General features: G+C 50.1%; 1 protein-coding gene across 1 annotated transcript in view; it reads left to right on the forward strand.

Moving 5' to 3' along the window:
- Window positions 1-16903: 16903 nt before the first annotated feature.
- Window positions 16904-20000, forward strand: part of LOC113808515 (nuclear receptor coactivator 2) — a gene marked incomplete in the record, with an annotated part of 157885 nt that continues 154788 nt past the window's right edge. Inside the window, 1 exon segment of the mRNA XM_070121901.1 lies at window positions 16904-17148. Coding sequence (XP_069978002.1) covers window positions 16919-17148 — 230 coding nt within the window.

The following is a 20000-nucleotide window of genomic DNA, read 5'->3' on the forward strand; positions in this document are numbered from 1 at the left end:
CAGCCAACGTTATCAAAGAATGTAAACAACAAAGCAGCTTTGTTTAAGTCGCGTGTTGGCTTCGTGGAGGGAACTCGCGCCGGTTTATTTTAGGCCTAGGTGATCAGGTCTTTCCCTCCCTCTCCCCCTTCCCTCTTTCTCTCCTCCTCCCCCTTGTTCCCCTCCGTCCTTCTCTCTCATTCTGTCCCCTTTACCCCTTTCTCTCCTCCCTGTTCCCCTCCCTCTGTCTCTCTCACCCTGTCTCCCTTCCCCCTTTCTCTTCCCCCCTTCCCCCTTTCTCTCCCTCCTCCCTTCTTTCTCGCCCCTCTTTCCCTCCGTCTCACCCCCTACCCTCATCGGCGCCTCCACTCACTCGCCGCCCTCCTTTTCCTTTGGCCAAGCAAATTATGCAAAACCGAGAAATTATTTTCTTAATCATCATCAATAATCATGATGTTGTTATTATTTTTTCTTGTTTCCTTTCTGTTGCCACGAGTATTACTCTTGTGTTGTTTTATGTTTTTTTTTTCTTTCCTTCTTTCTTTCTTTCTTTCTGTTGACAGGTCGAGCGCCCACCAGGAGGTTGCTCGCGCCCGTGGTGTTTTGAATTCTTGCGCGAGGCGGATGTTATCTGCTCTCGGTTTTGTTCTTGTTGTTTGTCAGCCCTTGTTTTTTGCAGATCAGGCGCTCTCTGCAACCCAATCGAGAGGGAAACGTTTGCGTCTTGTGACAGGAAGCTATTTTACCCCTTTGGGGTACGATGTGCGTGTTCATGTGGTTCATGTGTGCGCGCGAACACACACGCAAACACACACGCACACACACATACACATACACACACACGATCACACACACAATCACACACACAATCACACACAATCACACACACACACACACACACACACACACACACACACACACACACACACACACACACACACACACACACACACACACACACACACACACACACACACACACACAATCACACACACACACAATTAAACATACATAGGTAGATGAATATTGAAGTGGATGTAGGTATGCATGCATATGTGCGTAGTATACAAAACGCGCGCCCTGTTGCACATTTTAAACATAGGTCTCCATTTTATCATATATTTTTTCATTTCCTCCAAAAATGTCCAGCGAAATTCACAAGGCGATTCACTCTCCATTTGGTCCTTTCAACATGCACACATACAACAGTAATTTGAACATTTTTTTCCTCCTTTTCTCATGTGTTGAGGTAAAACCCTTGGGGGAATTTCCCTCCGACTCTCCTGGTAGTATCGACGGTTGAACGCTGAAGCCACATATGTTGGGGTGACAGCGCTGAAGCACCCCCACCCCCCACCCCCACCGCTGTCACCCAGAGCCTCAAACGTCGCATTTTCTTTACTCTTAAGCATGTTTTGAGTGGCTGTTGCGTCGGTTGATATTAGGCTGTATTCCAGTCGGCGTATTGTTTCGCAGTTAGGGTTTAAGGGCAAAATGATTCTCTTTCTCTCTCTCTCCCTCTCTCTCTCTCTCTCTCTCTCTCTCTCTCTCTCTCTCTCTCTCTCTCTCTCTCTTCTCTCTCTCTCTCTCTCTCTCCCTCCCTCTCTCTCTCTCTCTCTCTCTCTCTCTCTCTCTCTCTCTCTCTCTCTCTCTCTTTCTTTCTTTCTTTCTTTCTTTCTCCCCCCTGATCCCTCGATCTCTCTCTCTCTCTCTCTCTCTCTTTCTTTCTTTCTCTCCACTCCCCCGTCTCTCTCTCTCTTTCTTTCTTTCTCTTTCTTTCTCTGCCCCCCTCCCTCTCCCCGATCGCTCTCTCTCTCTCTCTCTCTCTCTCTCTCTCTCTCTCTCTCTCTCTCTCTCTCTCTCTCTCTCTCTCTCTCCTCTCTCTCTCTCTCTCTCTCTCTCTCTCCTCTCCCTCTCCCTCTCCCTCTCCTCTCCCTCTCCCTCTCCCTCCTCCCTCTCCTCCCTCCCTCCCTCCCTCTCCTCTCTCTCCTCCCTCCCTCCCTCCCTCTCCCTCTCTCTCTCTCCCTCTCTCTCTCTCCCCCACTCTCTCTCTCTTTCTCTCTTTTTCTCTCTCTCTTTCTCTCTCTCCCTCCTTCCCTCTCTCTCCCTTCCTCTCTCTCTCTCTCCTCCCTTTCTCTCTCTTTCCTCTCTCTCTCTCTCCCTCCCTCTTCTCTCCCTCTCTCTCCCTCTCTCCCTCCCTTCCTCTCCCTCCCCCTCCCTCTCTCTCCCTCTCCCCCTCCACTTTCTCTCTCTTTCCCTCTCTCTTTCTCTCTCCCTTTCTCTCTCTCTCTCTCTCTCTCTCTCCCCCTCCCTCCCTCACTTCTTTCTCCCTTTCCCCCTCCTTTTTCTCTCTCTCCCTTTCCCTCACTTCTCTCTCCTTCTCTCTTTCTCTCTCCCCCCTCTTCTCTCTCTCTCTCTCTTCCTCTCTCTCTCTCTCTCTCTCTCTCTCCCTCACTTTTCTCTCCCTTTCCTCTCACTTTTCTCCCTTTCCTCTCACTCTCTCTTCTCCCTTTCCTCTCACTCTCTGTCTTTCTCCCTCTCCCCTCACTCTCTCTCTCTCCCTCTCTCTCTCTCTCTCTTCTCTCTCTCTCTCTCTCTCTCTCTCTCTCTCTCTCTCTCTCATCCTCTCTCTCTCTCTCTCTCTCTCTCTCTCTCTCTCTCTCTCTCTCTCTCTCCCTCTCTCCCCTCTCCTCCCCTCCTCTTCCCTCTCCCCCTTTCCCTCTTTCCCCTCTCCCCTCCCTCTTTCCCTCCTCCCCTCCGTCTTTCCCTCTCCCCTCCCTCTTTCCCTCTCCCCTCCGTGTTTCCCTCTCCCCTCCCTCTTTCCCTCTCCCCTCTCTCTCTCCCTCTCCCTCTATTCTCTCTCTCTCACACTCACTCACTCGCTCACTCACTCTCTCAGTCTCTATCTATCTTTATCTGTCTATCAAAATATATCTCTGTCTCTAACTTTTTTGGCTATACATCCCTGTCAATCTCCCTCCTTCCCTCTCCCATTTCTCTTCTATCCGCCCTTCCATCAGTCAAACCATCCATCAATCTATGTCTTGCATAGTGTATATATTTTGCCAACCGTATATTAATGTCCACCTTTTCCCTTTTGTTGCAGGTACGTATGGCAGAGCAGAGCGCTGCTGACGTCACAATTGCATCAGGACTTCAGGGCCACTGCGACCCCCACGCCGGCCTCTGCTGCCGCCGGCGCTGGTGGAGGCCGTCCTGCCGCGGTGGAGGTAGGAGTGTGCGGGGCGGGGTGGGAGCCGGTGATGTGGCAGTGCGTAATGATGCTTTTTGCTAATTGGTGTGGTTATGGGTTTAGTTCTAAGAACGGCAGGGGAAAGCCACGGGATTGTCGCCGGTGTGGGCTGTAGGAAGTGCGATCTTGTGTATTTTTTACTATGGAGCGAAGAGGTTTCACTTCTTCGGAATATAGACATATGAATCGACACTGGATTCGGTTAGGACAGTATAATAGATAATGAACTTGTTATTGTTGTTGAGGGTGTAAATGCATGGCACACGTCTCCAACAAAAGCAAGAGGTTACTAAATCTTGGCCCTTCTTGGTCCTTAGCTTTTTTGTGCCTCACAGGTTGCCTTCGAATTACCCCCCCCCCCCCCCCCCGCCGCTCCTCATCTAAATAGTCCTCTTCCTCTCTGTTGAGATCGAATTTACCACGTCCACTTCATGTCGCGAAGGCGAGTGATTTTTCCCGGTCTGTTGTGTTCCCTCTTCCAGGCGCTCTCTTGCGTGTAGGTGCGCACTCCTCGAGGTCGAACTCCGCCTTTTCTCTCACTTTCCCCCGAACACCCTGCGAGTATTTGGCCTTTGAGTAGCAGAGGCGTGCTGCAGTGTCCTTTTGAATCCGCGGGGCCGATCATTTGCACGCCTGGCTTTTCGAGCTCGACGTTCCCCGAACCGGTGTCTCGCTCGCCTGATCTTGCAGACGCGTTGCGGGGGGCAGTGGGCCATCCACCATGACCGGTAATTAATGGCGGCCGCGGATCCCTCCCGGTTGCAGTCTCGTCCATCTAGAAAGCTCCGCCGCCGCCGCCGCAATCGTTCAGAGAGGTTCGTGACATCCCATATATGTCGTCCCTCTCTTCCCTCTGGATTGCGCTTCCTATTAGTTGGGATTTGACTGCGCCTTCCATTTACGTTTTTCGCGTTCATTGTTTTCTCTTTCGTACATTTTTCCTTTCCCCTTTTTCGAGACCTGGAGAGCAAACGCTTTCCTGTCATTCACCCCGAGTCCGCGTCCTCTCTCACCTGTGTCGTTAATCAACAGACTCGGGTTGTTCACACCTGACCTTTTGTTCTTCATTTAAAAAGGTGCCAATGTGATGTTCACTCAGAGGTTCGTCACCGATTAGGGAAAAGTGAGGCAGCCTGGGCTTGGAAATCCGGGAACTCTCTCTAGATTTCGGAATATTTCACGGCCTCCAAATTATTCTGTTGTAGGAAAAAAGACCCATTCTGTCATTTTCATGAAAAGCCAGAGAATGCTGCTGGCGAAAGTTAGTCTTTGAAGTTAATTCTGATTTTTTCAGTATTTTCTGCTGCCTTTGTATCGGATGCATCAGCTGTAATGGAACAAAAGAGCAAATTGGGCTGCGCTCATCTCTTGATTCTATTTATTTAAGTTTCTGTTACCTGTTAGCGAGTTGAAAAGCTTTAGTGCGACGCGTTGTTCGAGGCTGTTTGGATATTTATGGTGTTTTCAGCCGAACTGGACAATAGTTATTCACTGTGTGGTGCTCCGTTTGTTTACGCGAAGCATATTGAGGTACAGGCAGACTTAATTAGAAGCATGCTTGAAAAGGAGCCTTACTGATAGCTTTTGTTCCAGATTAGTTGGTTATAAATGGCTGGTTTCTGTGTGAGTTGCTTTTATTATGTATGGTTGCTTGCCGAGTTTACCAGTAAGAAGCAAAGTGGTTATCTGCTTTACTAACGCTGTCTGTGTTGGTGATTGGAAGCGTGGTTAACTGAAGACATTGACCAGTTGCCTGTTAGTTCAGCATAAGAACTGTATCTCGCACGGAGGAGTTTAAAAGGCAGATCTGTACTAAAGATTTTTTCGCCGTTATCAGATGACTAAGAAAAAATGCTGTCAGAAATGATCAGCTAACCTTGTGACACAAGGAAGTCGCAACGAGAATCAGTTCAGGGTGGTTTTCTCAAGTCACTAATTGCCTTTGGACTCAGGTGCTAAGGACGAAGGGAAGAGCCGAAGGAGGCGTATTGGACGCGACGGCAGGGCGTGAAGGAGGTGTGGGCAGGGGAGGGGGGAGAGGGAAGGTTGGTAAGGGAGGGAGCGCTGATTACAGGTATGCGTGACGCGGGCGGCTTCCCGGGTGGCTGCACCGCTGTGACGGGCCAACACCTGTGCGCAGACTGGATGAGAAAGAGGTGCCGCTGCCGCCGCCTCGGCCAGGTGGTGCTGTACCGGTTTCGTGTGTGCTCCTCGCCAAGGCAGGTGGTGCTAGGGACATTGTGGGGTATTTAGGTAAAGAAAGAGGTCTGTAACATAGTGGGTACGGACAGGTGCAAAGGACTAATTTTATACAAAAGTTTATTTACCAAGAGTTTTATTAAGCTGAAGTTTAGTTTTATGGAATTTAATTTATTGAAACCCGCAGCACAGAGTTAACCTCCAATAGCTCCCGTTTCATGCCTGAAACTAAATCAGCATTGGCAAAAAAGAAAAAAAAATCGCGTGGCCACCGTGTTCCTTCCTATAAATCACAGTGTTTTGTTGCACACAATATTTGCGAAATTGCGCTTTCATTAATCAAGCCGTGATTCATCGTTTTGTGGAAAAGGCTTCCCGTGAAATTTGAATTTCAGACTTTTAGCATCTCCGGAACAGATGGCGTAATAGAAAACTGTGGAACAAAAAGTAGGGAACCGATCTGCACTTCAGAGTCAGTGGACCAAGATATGAGTTTTACAATTTTTTTGTGCGAGGACAATGCGTGCGGTTTGCTGACGGTACAAAAGAGGGAATAGTGTTATGTCAGAGCGTGATAGAGACCTGTCTGTGTATGGAGGGTCAGCCTCGTCCGTGAATTTCTGCGAAAAAGGTGGAACCGTTAAGCTGCGGCTGGCTGGGCTGCAAATAGTATCCTGTTTTGGCCAGTACATCACGCCGCATGTATGAGTTTGCCGGAAAGAGCAAGCCATGAGCAGAGGATTTGGTATCCATGGCTAGGATCAGGAAGACGAATAGAAGGAAATTAGGCGTGCAGGCGCTCTAAACTTCATATCATTACGGCGGTATATGGAACAGCAACGTTCTTAAACTTTAAACGACAGAGCTAGCCACGAGCCAGTCTTTTCTCTTCCCTATCCTTTTTGCGCAGAACACAATCCTTCCTTTTAGTCGCTACATGAACCTGCTTAATTTATATGTTTAACCTTTTCAACTCGACCGTACAAGTCCTTACTTTTAGCATGAAATCCTTGATTTTCTTAGCTGTATCGGTGAATGTCCCTACTCCTTACTTCTCCATCTGCTCCTCATTCTCTTTCTTCTTTTACTTCTTCTTCTTCTTCTTCTTCTTCATATCTTCCTCTTCCTCCTCCTCCTTCAATTACATTTATAGGCCTATGCATATATCTGTATACACGCGCGCGCGGGTGTGTGTGTGTGTGTGTGTGTGTGTGTGTGTGTGTGTGTGTGTGTGTGTGTGTGTGTGTGTGTGTGTGTGTGTGTGTGTGTGTGTGTGTGTGTGTGTGTATGTGTGATATATATATATATATATATATATATATATATATATATATATATATAGTAGTATGAGAGAGAGAGAGAGAGAGAGAGAGAGAGAGAGAGAGAGAGAGAGAGAGAGACAGAGACAGAGACAGAGACAGAGACAGAGACAGAGACAGAGAGAGAGAGAGAGAGAGGGGGGGGGGGGAGTCGTGAATATGTATGTGTAGATGAACATACGGACACATGCATTGTTGTCTTTAAATCTATATGTCTATCTATCTATGTATATATTTATCATTACGAAAGAATAGATTGAGTATGTTTTTGGAAGGCTGCTTAAATATTGAAGCACCCAAGCCATTTTTTTCTCGCATGTCAGAGTAAGCAGACGAAGCTCAAAGATTCGTGGCTAATTGTTGTTGGGATTTTGAATTTTTCTTCCCCATTCACATATCTGAACGTCATTTATAAACAGTTGTAATTGTTTCAGCTTTTTAAAAACTGGAGAGCGCATCCGTTGATTACTCTCGCTTAACGGACCTCTGGGCTTGGATGGTTATGAGCTGAGCGCGTTTAGATCATTCAAGGCGAGCGAGTTTTCCTGTTTCCAGTCCCATCTCACGACCGCCAATCAGCAGCCAGCGCTTAGTCTTAGTCTGAGGAAAGTTCACAAGTTGGCTCGAGTTTCATGACCATTTCGGAGGGCTTCTTTGCTCACTAGTGATGCCTTTAGTCGTATTTTTTTGGTGGTCTTGGCTGTCTCCGGATTGAAAAGGCGACGTTTGCCGCTTCCCGTCTTTCTCGCCTTCCCCCTCCCCCCTTTCCTGTCGCCTCCCCCTCCCCGCCTCTTCCTCGCTTCTTTCCATCGCCCCTTGCTTCTCCTTCGTCTTTTCAATTCCTATCTCTTCCTTCTCCATGGCCTTCTTCTGTCCTTACCATGCTCCTCGCCTCTCTCTCTCTCTCTCTCTCCTTTCGTCCTCGCCCCCCAACTTTCCCTTCCCCCTTTTTCCTCTTTCCCCCTCCTCCCCTCCTCTGTCTCCCCCTTCCCTCTCCCTCTCCCCCCCCCTGCCCCGCCTCCTCCCGCCCAGACCTCTTTCCGCTGGAGATTTACCGTTTCCGCCGAGTTCTCCTGCTCTGTGTTGGGGGTAGGAAGGGAGCGCCTTCCTCAAGACGCTCGTAATGCCATCGCCGTCCGGTCGCTGTGTGTTCGGGGCGGGAATGGAAGCGCTATTAGGAGCCCCGTCGTTTTTGTTTTGCGGCGCGAATGATGCGGTTCGGCGTGTGGGATTGCGCGTCGTGGAAGAAGGGGGGAGGGAGGTGACGGGGGAAGGTGAGGTGGGGGAAGACGGACGGCGACCTGGCTGGTATCTTCCCTTCCCCCTTGCCCCCCCCCCCTCGCAATCTCAATATCTCTCTCTCTCTCTCTCTCTCTCTCTCTCTCTCTCTCTCTCTCTCTCTCTCTCTCTCTCTCTCTCTCTCTCTCTCTCTCTCTCTCTCTCTCTCTCTCTCTCCCTCTCTCTCCCTCTCCCCTCTTCCCTCTCTCTCTCCCCCTCTCTCCCTCCCCCTCCTCTCCCCCCCCCTCTCTCCTCTCTCTCCCCCCCTCTCTCCCTCTCTCTCCCCCCCTCTCTCTCTCTCTCCCTCTCTCCCTCTCTCTCCCCCTCTCTCCTCTCTCTCTCCCCCCCCTCTCTCCCTCTCTCTCCCCCCCTCTCTCCTCTCTCTCCCCCCTCTCCCTCTCCCTCTCCCCCTCCTCCTCTCCCTCCTCTCCTCTCCCCCTCCTCTCCCTTCCCCTCTCTGCCCCCCCCCCCCTCTCTCTCTCTCTCTCTCTCTCTCTCTCTCTCTCTCTCTCTCTCTCTCTCTCTCTCTCTCTCTCTCTCTCTCTCTCTCTCTCTCTCTCCTTCTCCCCCCCCTCTCTCTCTCTCGTCTCTTTCTTTCTCGTTCTCTTTCTCTCTCTCTCTTCCATTTTCCTTTCCCTCCTTCCTTTCTTCATCTTTCCTTTCCCTTAACCATCTCTTTCTCTCTCGGTCTCGTTCCTTTCTTCTCACTTCCTCCCCAAGTGCCCCCTGAGATTAAAAAAACAAATCCACGTTCTTCGGACGGTACTCTGAAGCCGCGGGTGTCACGTTGAATGACGGTATGTAAGCGGGGTGGGAAGGAAGGCGGCACCGGGGAAGCGAGAGATGAGGTAACAGTATTGACCCAGTAAGTAAAGCTGATTAGGAAGACGTAATGTGGTGCAGGTGGCGGCACAGGTAAGGGATGTACACTAGATGGTGAGAAACGGAGGGTGGGCGAGGGGGCGGTGGAGGGCGATGCTGTGGGGAGGAGCAGAGTTTGGGTGCGGGAATGCCAGGAGAGAGAGAGAGAGAGAGAGAGAGAGAGAGAGAGAGAGAGAGAGAGAGAGAGAGAGAGAGAGAGAGAGAGAGAGAGAGAGAGAGGGGGGGGGGGAGAGGGAGAGAGAGGTGGGGGGGGGAGGTCGGGTCTGTGATTGTAGGAGGGGAGAAGCTCTTTGGAGATGGTGCTGGTGTGAACCCTTTTGAGGAATGTGGACATGCTTAGGAATTGGGATGTACGTATTTTTTTATGACAAGAGAAGAGAGGGAGGGAGAGGGAGTGCGACAGGACTGGGATTGCATGTCGTGTTCCAGGTGTACGGATGCAGTGGTGCGAGTGTGGTGTGCAAGAGGAGTGCGTGAGCGAGCTTGGACTCTCAGTACTGATGTGTACCGACGCATGACAGTGTGTCCTCGTGGCTATTGTTTTCTGGATCTGTCTGGCCGTCGCCTCTCACGCCCACATGCAAAACAAGACCGACCACGCCCACGCTGCAATTCGAGTAGTCAGGTCGACCATGAAAGGCGATTTTACACGCTCACAAAAGAATATGTGAGAGAGCCCCAGCCGCGCCCACACTTACCACGTTTGATTACGCCCGCACGCCGACTGAACTTATTTTCTGGGCCTGACTTAACGTGACTGATCCTATTAGACTGCCTGCTCTCTTTGCCCTTGTAACAACACCCGCCGTGTTTGTACTGACAACATCCACTTTTGCTACACTTTAATACTTTCCACTCTTGATATGACTGACAACACTAGTATTCGTTATGACGGTGATTTCCTTCTCTTGTTTTGACTGACCAAACTCGGTGATGACGTCACTCCCTTACCATTCACGCCATTTACGAGCGTGTCTAATCTAGCAAACACGTTAAGCTTGTCTAATTACACTAATTATATGTGGCTCGCTGTGGTTTCCCATTGTAGACGATGCCACTCGCAAAATTCACTCGTGGATCTGCCTGTCCAGAGTGTTTGCTGTCAGCCCAGTCGCTCCGCACACGCGGACGCCGCCCGCCGCCCTTCCTCTTCGTGGTTCCCCTCAGCCCATGACCTCCCGGCACCGGCCCATGACCCTTACATGCAACGGAAACAAAAACTGGTGTAAGTCTCACGCTCCGATCAGCGCAGTCGTGTGGCCACTCCAGCCTTTACAGACTCGGCGACTCCGCCCACAGCACACCTGTACTCTTGTCCCGACCGGTCAACACCGCCCACCCCCGATACAGTGTCAATTCTTTTCACCCTTACCTCTTATCGCGATCCATCCTGTGCGTCCCTCCCGCGTTCAAAACACGAGTATCCTTAATACCTCCTCTGCCGCACTCCCGCCTTACACTCTGCAAATCCAAATTTATCGCCCATAAGTCTGAACAAGCCCCTCGCCCAGCACTCGACGCCCCCACCCTTCCTCCACGCATTTCTCCCTGTCAGAATTACATCTCTGTAATCCGCCACCCTCAGAGTGCTCCACAACGCCCTGCGCCGCTTGGATCCACCCTCACCGCCCACGTCCCCGCGTGTCTACCAGCCAGCCCCAGCCCCCCTTCACCACCTTACCACACCCCAACCGCTGAATACACGACTTCATCACCGCCGGCGCTTCCATTTCCCAGCCATAACGCCGCCACACCCAACCACTACCACCTTCCCGCCTTCCCCGAGTTCCCCTGCTTGTAACGGGCGCCTTCAGGAACCCGCTACGCCGTTACCAGTCCCGACCCTTCCCGTGTGACCTCGCCTCGTCGCCGTCCGCGTGAATTATTCGCCATCCTCTTTGAAGGACTGGAGGCGACGCATTGTGCAGGTTGCGAGGGCTCGTACACCACCTTACGTCACGTCCGGTTCCCCAGCCGAGGACGAAGCTTCCCCCAAGGAGAAACGGAGGCGTGGTGAGCGAGAACAGCAGCCGTGATTTGGAAGGCGAAGGCTAATCGTAATCGCATGGCTGGGCGAAGTGACACGGGGGCTGCGACAGACACGGGTGGCTAGGAAGAGTCGAGGAAAGCATGGCGGGATTCAGGCTATGGTAGGGGCGGGTTTCGATAAAGAACGAGCTGTGGTAAGTTTCGTAACATGGTGGCAAGATTCTGGTAGTAACGGTAAAGGAAAAGTCGTATGAGAACGCTGGGACCAGGGTGGAAGTATGTTCGCATTGCTTCCTTTTAGATGGAAATCCAAGTTCGCGGATGCCTAAGCTAGTTACTCTAGTCACGCCGCCGTTGTATCTCCGTCTTCCGTCTTCTTTCACACCCGCTGCTGCCAGTCTTCAGCTTACCCAGTGTATGTACTGGATCCTCAGGACTCCCCGCTTGCGATCCCCCAGCCCTCCTCGCCAGCGTCCCACCCCCAGCTATCCTCCCATAAACCGCAGTTGCTCTTCCCACAGCTCATAATTCGCCCCCCCTCCCCTTGATACCCCGCCCTTGCAAAATTATACTGCACTCTCACTCTCCTTCATGGGCGGGGACTCGAACCCTAGCTTGCATGAATGGCGTCACATGCATTATCTGCGTAATCGGCGCGTTTGTATGGAGATCATGCACACTGGTGTCATAGCAGTATGTAGTGAGCTGTAGCGTGTGAATCGTATTGTCGGTTGAGGTAGATAGATGATTAAGCCCGTTGACAATGGGTACATGTGATCGTCTTCCTTGGAGCGGAGTCACACCCGCCAGCAGTGCATGTTATGTTAGACTTACAGTTTCACGAGGGTACATACAGTCGTCTTAGTCATCCAAAAGCTTGTTTTTTTTTTAACAAATTGGTCGTCAAATGAACCTCACTGGAATCAGCCAATGATGTCTTCCAAATGCAGATATTTTAAGCATTACTTAATTACCATCTAACGTTTGTGTTATTTGATTGTGAAGTTTACCATAATGTATTTTCAGTTTCCCTTTCTAAGAACCTGAATTCTATCTCCCTACTCCTGTCTGCTCGAGTTAGCATGCCTGAACAAGTACAAGGCATTCCATTTTTAACTTTTTCCCCAACTGACTGACCAGTGTTGTTATCGGGGGACATCTAAATTGTTTTTTTCCAAAACTGGGTCTGGGGGTGCTGTAAAGATAGGTTCCACTTCCAACGAAGCAGCCGTATAAGTACAGTAAGCGTACGGAATGTAACGAGACGTCGCCAACTCTGCTTGTTCATGGGCGGAAAGTTTTGCCCATAGAGTCAAAGCGACGCCGGCAGGGAACGTCCCAGTGCGCGAGGTATCGGCCGTCGACGTTTCCCGTGCACGCGCCCCGAGTGTCTGTTGCTGCCTTGAGTGGTCATGTTGAATTTGATTGATAACACTGGTCAAATCGAAACTTATCAGTAATAATTGCATAGTGATATCTCAGTATTATTGAATAATATTATCTCATATCTAGGCCTTGATAAGCATCCTTTCTCCCTAAAAGACATGTTCATTGAATTCTAAGATTTGGTTCTTTTAAAGTCGCTAGGGCAATATTTTTTTCATCAGTCCCCCCCCCCCGGCGAAAGCGTGGAAGTCAGGAAAAAGTGTAATTGTCCTCAGTAGAAGTGACCAGTCTTTTGCATCCAGTGTAGGAGGGGGCAAGAGGAGGGGGAGGTAATGAAATGCAACAGGGATGAGAGAGAGAGAGAGAGAGAGAGAGAGAGAGAGAGAGAGAGAGAGAGAGAGAGAGAGAGAGAGAGAGAGAGAGAGAGAGAGAGAGAGAGAGAGAATGTGTGTTTCTGTCGTCCCCTTTGCTTTTCCCTCTTCCTCTCTTCTCCTCCAACTTCCCTCTCTCCTCTCTCATCTCCCCTTCTTCTGCCTCCTCTCCCGCCCCCTCCCCCTGTCCCCCAGCCAATTACCACTCCCATTCCTCTCTTCTCTTGGTATCAGTACCATTCTCTCACTCTCACTATTTTCTTCCTTTTCTCACATCCTTTCAAGAGGTATGGAATAATTGTTTGATTGTGATAACAGGATAATAATGATGTTAATAGTAGTAATAATAATTACTACGTCACGATTATGAAAAAAAAATCTGCTGCCATTTTCCTTTTCCTTTTTTGAGCAGTATATTTTGTTTTGCATTTTTGAGTGTGCAGTGTGGACACGAGCGGTCCAGTGAGTAAAGAGAGTAACGGCGTGAATAGCGAGTAGGGCGGTGCGAGTAGCGAGCTAACAGTGCCTGGAGCCCACTTCCCCAGGCGTACCAACATCGCTGGTGGAGTACCGTGGGAGAGTCTGGGCTGATGCGGGACTGTTGGCAACCCTGCCGTGGACCCCTTATGCGCGGTTCTTCTTACTCGTTTTTTCTTCGTTTATACGACACTGAGGGGAGTATGCGCGGTAGGTTAGTGCGGAGAGAATATTTCGCAGTTAAATTCGGGCCTACAGTATGTATATATTTGTATGTATTTTGTAGTTTGATGTTCTTTTTTTTATGTCAGTGGTGAAGTTCGGAGGAAGTCGCACTCTCCCGTTCAGCTCACGTCATCACCACCCATCTACCACTACCGCCACCTACCACCACTACAACCATCACTAGCACCACAGTCACCGTCACAGCTACATACCACCATCGCCGCTACCACAGCTCTCGTTAAGCTTACGTCATCACCACCATCGCCGCTACCACAGCTCTCTCGTAATGCTTACGTCATCACCACCATCGCCGCTACCACAGCTCTCTCGTAATGCTTACGTCATCACCACCATCACCGCCACTATCACCATCACCACCAACACCATCAACACCAACACAACACCATCAACATCACCACCTACTTACCTACCTACCAACCAACCAACCATTTACCTACCAACCAACCAACCATTTACCTACCAACCACCACTATACACCTACCATTCACCTACCACCACTATACACCTACCATTCACCTACCACCACCATACACCTACCTACTACCTACCACCTACCATTCGCCTACCACGCACCTACTATAGATCACCCAGCTACCAGTCAACCCACCACCACCCACCCTACCATACACTACCTACCATACACTACCTACCATACACCACCTACTTGCCACCACCGCCCACTTAACATCACTCACTTACCACCACCGCCACTCACCTACCACCACCGCCACTCACCTACCACCACCACCACTCACCTACCACCACCACCACTCACCTACCACCACCACCACTCACCTACCACCACCACCCACCACTCACCTACCACCACCACCACCCACCCACCACCCACCACCACCACTCACCTACCACCACCACCACCCACCAACCATACACCCACCACCCACCTACCCCCACCACCACTCACCTACCACCACCACCACCACCCATCTACCACCACCACCAACCCACCAACCATACACCACCCCACCTACCATACACCACCCCCACCTACCATACACCACTACCCACCTACCATATACCACCACCCACCTACCATACACCACCACCCACCTACCATACACCACCACCCACCTACCATACACCACCCACCTACCATGCTCCACCTACCTACCATACACCACCCACCTACCATACTCTACCATACACCACTCACCTACCATACACCACCTACCTACCTTACACCACTCACCTACCATACACCACCTACCTACCTTACACCACCTACCTACCTTTACACCACTCACCTACCTTACACCACTCACCTACCTTTACACCACTCACCTACCTTACACCACCTACCTACCATACACCACCACCCACCTACCATACACCACTCCACCTACCATACACCACCCACCTACCATACACCACCTACCTACCTTACACCACCTACCTACCTTACACCACCTACCTACCTTACACCACCTATCTACCTTAAACCACACTACCTACCTTACACCACCTACCAACCATACACCACTCACCTACCATACACCACTCACCTACCATACACCACCCACCTACCATACACCATCCACCTACCATACACCACCCACCTACCATACTCCACCTACCTACCTACCATACTCCACCTACCTACCTACCATACTCCACCTACCTACCATACACCACCTACCTACCATACACCACCTACCTACCATACACCACCTACCTACCTTACACCACTCACCTACTACCACTCACCTACCACCACCCACCACTCACCTACTACCACTCACCTACCACCACCCACCACTCACCTACCACCACCCACCACAGCTACCACAAGAGCCACCGCCTCGGCCAACGCCACCATCGCCCCCACCTATTCGGAGGGGATTCATTTCACATGCCGTCCCATACTTATGAATATAAATGAGTTTTTTGTATGGAAGGCTGTGACCAGTGTGATTGGTTCTGGAAATAACTACGATTTAATTCACTTTCTCCTTTATTTTCCCCTCTCCTCGTCACTTTTATTTTCCTCCTTCCTCTCCTTTCCTTCTGTTTCTTCTTCTCTTCCTCTTTCTCTTTTTCTTTTCTGCTTATTATTTCTCCTCTTCCACTTCCTCTCCTCCTCTACTTCCATCCCATCACCCGTCCACAGTCTCCTCTTTCTGCCTCCCTCCCCCTCTCTCTCCCCTCCTCATCTCCTACCCCCTCCTCCTCCTACTCCTACCTCTCCTCCCTCCTCCTACCCCCTCCTCTGTCTCCTCCTTTTCCTCCTACACCTCCTCCTCCTCCTACCCCTCCTCTGTCTCCCTCCTTTTCCTCCTACACCTCCTCCTCCCTCCATTTCCTCCTACACCTCCCTTCCGCTTCCTACACTTCCTCTGTCTCCTCTTCCTCATCCTCTCCTTCCTCCTCTCTCTCCTCCTCTATCTCCTCTTCTCCTTCCTTTCCCTCCTCCTCCTCTCCTTCTTCCTCCTCCCTCTCCTCCTCTCCTTCTTCCTCCCCTTCTCCTCCTCCTCCCTCTCCTCCTCCTCCTACCCTTCTTCCTCCCTCTCCTCCACTTCTTCCTCCTCCCTCTCCTCCTCTTCCTCCTCTACTTCTTCCTCCTCCCTCTCCTTCTCCTCTTCCTCTCTCCTCCTCTCCTTCCTCCGCCTCCTCCTCTCCTTTCTCTCCCCTCCTCCTTCCTCCTCTCCTTTCTCCTCCTCCTTTCCCTCCTCCTCCTCCTCCTCTCCTTCTTCCTCCTCCTCCTCCTCTCCTTCCTCCTCCTCCTCCCTCTCCTCCCCCTCCTCCTAATCCTCGTAGCGAAATGCTTTGTCGTTGATCAGGCTCGTCCACCGCCATCCGCCGCGCGCCTGGCATGTCTCCTGCTAAAGAATCCGATACATTTATTTTTTCTTGTCGCTTGGAGGGGCATAGGCCTTGCGCCCCGGTCTTTCTTCCACGTTGCTCCCAGCCGCTCTGCGGAACCACCGTGGGCGAGACGCGATGCCTTCCTCCCAGCTGTATGCTTGGTCTATCTAGCCTCACGACGCACAGACGCGCATTTGATCGCGGAGGTATTCACGCAGACTCGCCTGCCCACTCTCAGACTCTCACTCTCACACCTAAGGATTCCTCGCCTTTGCAAACGCTGGCATGCACGCACGTAGATTCGCACGCACACACACACGAACACGCACGCGCACACTCACACGTTCTCTCTCTCTCTCTTAAATTTTGTTATTATTATTATTATTATTATTATTATTATTATTATTATTATTATTATTATTATTATTATCAACGTTATTATTATTATTAATATTAATTTTACTATTATTATTATTACTCTTACTCTTACTACTACTGCTGCTATTGCTGCTGCTGCTGCTACTACCACCACCACTACTACTACTACTACTATTATTACTGCTATTACTATTACTACTTTTATTACAACTGTCAGCATCACCACCATCATCAGTGCGACAGCCTCCATCACCAATACTACTTCTGTTGGCTGCTTTTGCTATCGCTGCCATGATCATGAGTAATGAATCTTCGCATCGTGAATACTAACGGTCGCCATGTCCTCCTGTGAAGCAGCACTGTGCGGTACCATTATCAAGCGGGTATCTTATCAGGCATTATCTGTTGTGGCCCAGCGGCTGCCACCGTCGGAGCTGCCGGTGGATGTGGGCGCCCTAAGCCCTTTTCCCCCTTCTGCTCGCCCAGCTGTTCCACCTACCCTTATTTATCAACCGGTGTATTTCGCTGATACACTGTCCGCCTTCCATTCACTCGGGGGTGTTTACAGGTCAGGCCTTACCGCTGCTGCTACCTGACGGCATCGTCTCATTCTATACTGTGGCCATGGAGTTTTCATTTTCAGTAGAGCGAGAGAGAGGGATAAATGCTGAGTGAGTAAGTGTGTAAAAGAACGTATGTGTGCGCGCTTGCTGTGTTTTAGATGCAAAGGAACGAATTGGGGTGTTCATCTCTACGTTTCAAGTTCGGAGTGTCCTGAACCGTTTTAAGCTTTATAGTTTATCCACAGGCGTGCGGCTCTGTTGTCCGGCAGCTGAATTATGATCACTTTTTGCATAGCCTGATTATGTTGTGTTAGTTGCCAGATGATCTACATGAAGCTGTATTTGTAAAGGGTTTGTGCATAGATATTAAACGTAACATATTTTGTATTGTGTTGCACAAGGCGGAATACGCTAGGCATGTATCTTTTATGAAATTCACAGAGCGAAAATAGGTATATACAAGTATTGTTTTCTACATTGTAGTTGCGTTGCTATTACATTAAGTCAGTACCGAATACGGGTCGTCTGCGTTGTCAGCTGTACACATTTGCCCGGCAGATGTTTCAGCCAGGTTATGCTTCTGTGAATGAAAATATTTTTAGAAGCACTCGGCCACATATCCTCATTTCTCATGTATACTATGGACTTGTACCTTTGGGAATTTGATAGATGCCTAAGATATGTCCTTGATATGCATGGTCAGGGGAACAGGGGAAAAGTGGCAAAGATATATATACTGAGTATCACATTAGTATCATTTGTTGATACGGCTGATCTACCTGAAATCTTATGGGGAAAATCACTTGTAATTGATATGATGGATGTAATGGCAACCTTGTCTGCCTTTAGACGATAGCATTGAGCTACTCTGTGCGGGGAAGTTGAAGAGAATTTAAGTACTGAAGGAGGATAACCATCTCAAGTACTTTAAGTGTGGATGGGGTGATAGAGGGAGCAGACAGATAGCTTTAGAAGAGGAAGGAGAGGAGAGGAAGGGAGATAATCACAGCATTATTTTATAGAGAAGGAACCTATTGAGCGTGAGGACTCGGAATTTAATTTAGAGGAAATGTAGGGAACACTGCCTTTGCCCGGGTGATCTGCCCTTGCTCCCGATGTGCGAGTTGGTCGACACGTCGATGTTCTGCTCTCGCGTCCAGTGCGATTCGATGGCAGTGCGGTTTTGCCGCTTGGAGAGCTCCTCTATTTAAGCCTGGCAAAATGTCGGCGGACAATATCGACGCGGGCGCTGCCGGATATGGTAATTTCGAGGAGGACCGACAGTTTGGTCCTCGCAGGGCTGTTACCGGCGACGATTTGTTCTAATTTGGCCGCGGTGGGCAGGCTGTCATCTGGGTTTTGTGTCGGGCGACAATCCGGCGGGAGGAGTGTCATTAGTGCAAGCAGGAGTTCGGGGTCCACGATAGGAGAGCGTTTCATTAAAAGCATACAGTCGTTCGGCCGCAAATAGACTTACCGGTCGTAAATAGGTGCTGTTACAAAACAGCATGTGTACGATTCTGCAGGTTTCCTCTTACGCAGAACACCTGCCCACCTGGCTGACGTACTCGTAAGTTGGGAATGAGTCATGGGCCATTGCGAGGTTGAATGGGGTAGTATAATTTAATGCAAATGCTATTAAGCCCTTATCGATAATTATAGGACAGGCTTTCATTCTAATAATAAATTTGCCAAATTGAGGGAGTGGGGAGATTTATCAATTCAAATTCAGCGTTTATTCGATGAAAGTCCTGATGTGTGTTTTCAATACATTTGATGATTATGGAGATGGTTTTAATAGACAAGTTGTTTATTTATTCTTTTGAGAAAGACATTTGCCTACATCCCTCGCGGAAAGTTTGGATTTGTAGAATGCATTGGAGGGTAGTAATATTTGGAGAAACATTACGCGGTAGGACCGTTAAAGGTGCGTTGCGGATGGGACGGAGCGGGTCTAGCGGTGCGATCTGAGGGAAGGTACGGGTTCTTGAGCGGAGTCCTCAGAGGAGGATTCGTGCGAGGGAGGGAGATAACGCACGCAGGCCGAGATACAGATGGAGGGGGGGGGGCAGGGTGCGGGGGCCGAGGAGAGAGACGGCACATGCGGACGCCTTTATTTAGGGATTTTATTTTTGCAGTAGCTTGAAAAGTGGAATGTAATGGAGGAGTCTCTGCCTCTCAGGAATGCAATACGGATCGGCTTTCAGGATGCCACTCCTGACTCGGGCCAGTCTGAGGATCCCGCCGGATCTCCTTGCCCTCCGCCTGCTCCGCTGATTGGAGCTTTTAATTTCATGGCACCTCTTCTCATTTAGCTAAAGGACGCGAGCGGCTGAGCTGGAGTCGTAGCGTGGCCGAGGGAGCGGGCAGGACCTATTCTAGGAGGATGACCCTCTCCCCCGAGCGTCGTGGGGACGTCATGGAAACCAGGATGTCTGTCCTTGATGTTTATTTTGGCTCTCGATAGCTACCGCTCCCTCTTCATTTTTTCCTCTTTTTTTCTCTCCCACTTTTCCTTTCTCCTTCTCCTTCTCTCACTTTAACTCCCCACCCCACCTGTGTGCGTCGCTTTAGTTCTAGCTCTTGCCCTCTTTGTCTTCCTTATTTTCGCACTCTTCCACTCCCGCTGCCACACCCTGTACTGGAACTTCCTTTTCCTCATCCTATTTCTTCTTGTGCTTTTATTCTTTCTCTTACTCTGCTCTCCCCTTTCTTTCTTTCTCTCTGGACATGTACTGGACGCGGTGAAACGTTGGCAGTATTTCCTGCTAAGGGAGACCCTTGGATCCCCAGCACGAATCCCGAGTGTCGTGTGCAGTGCGAGGAAGGCCGCGTGGGTGTGCGCCTGCGGGCTTGA

This window comes from Penaeus vannamei, chromosome 5, assembly GCF_042767895.1.
Source record: "Penaeus vannamei isolate JL-2024 chromosome 5, ASM4276789v1, whole genome shotgun sequence".
In the NCBI taxonomy this organism is placed as follows: domain Eukaryota; kingdom Metazoa; phylum Arthropoda; class Malacostraca; order Decapoda; family Penaeidae; genus Penaeus; species Penaeus vannamei.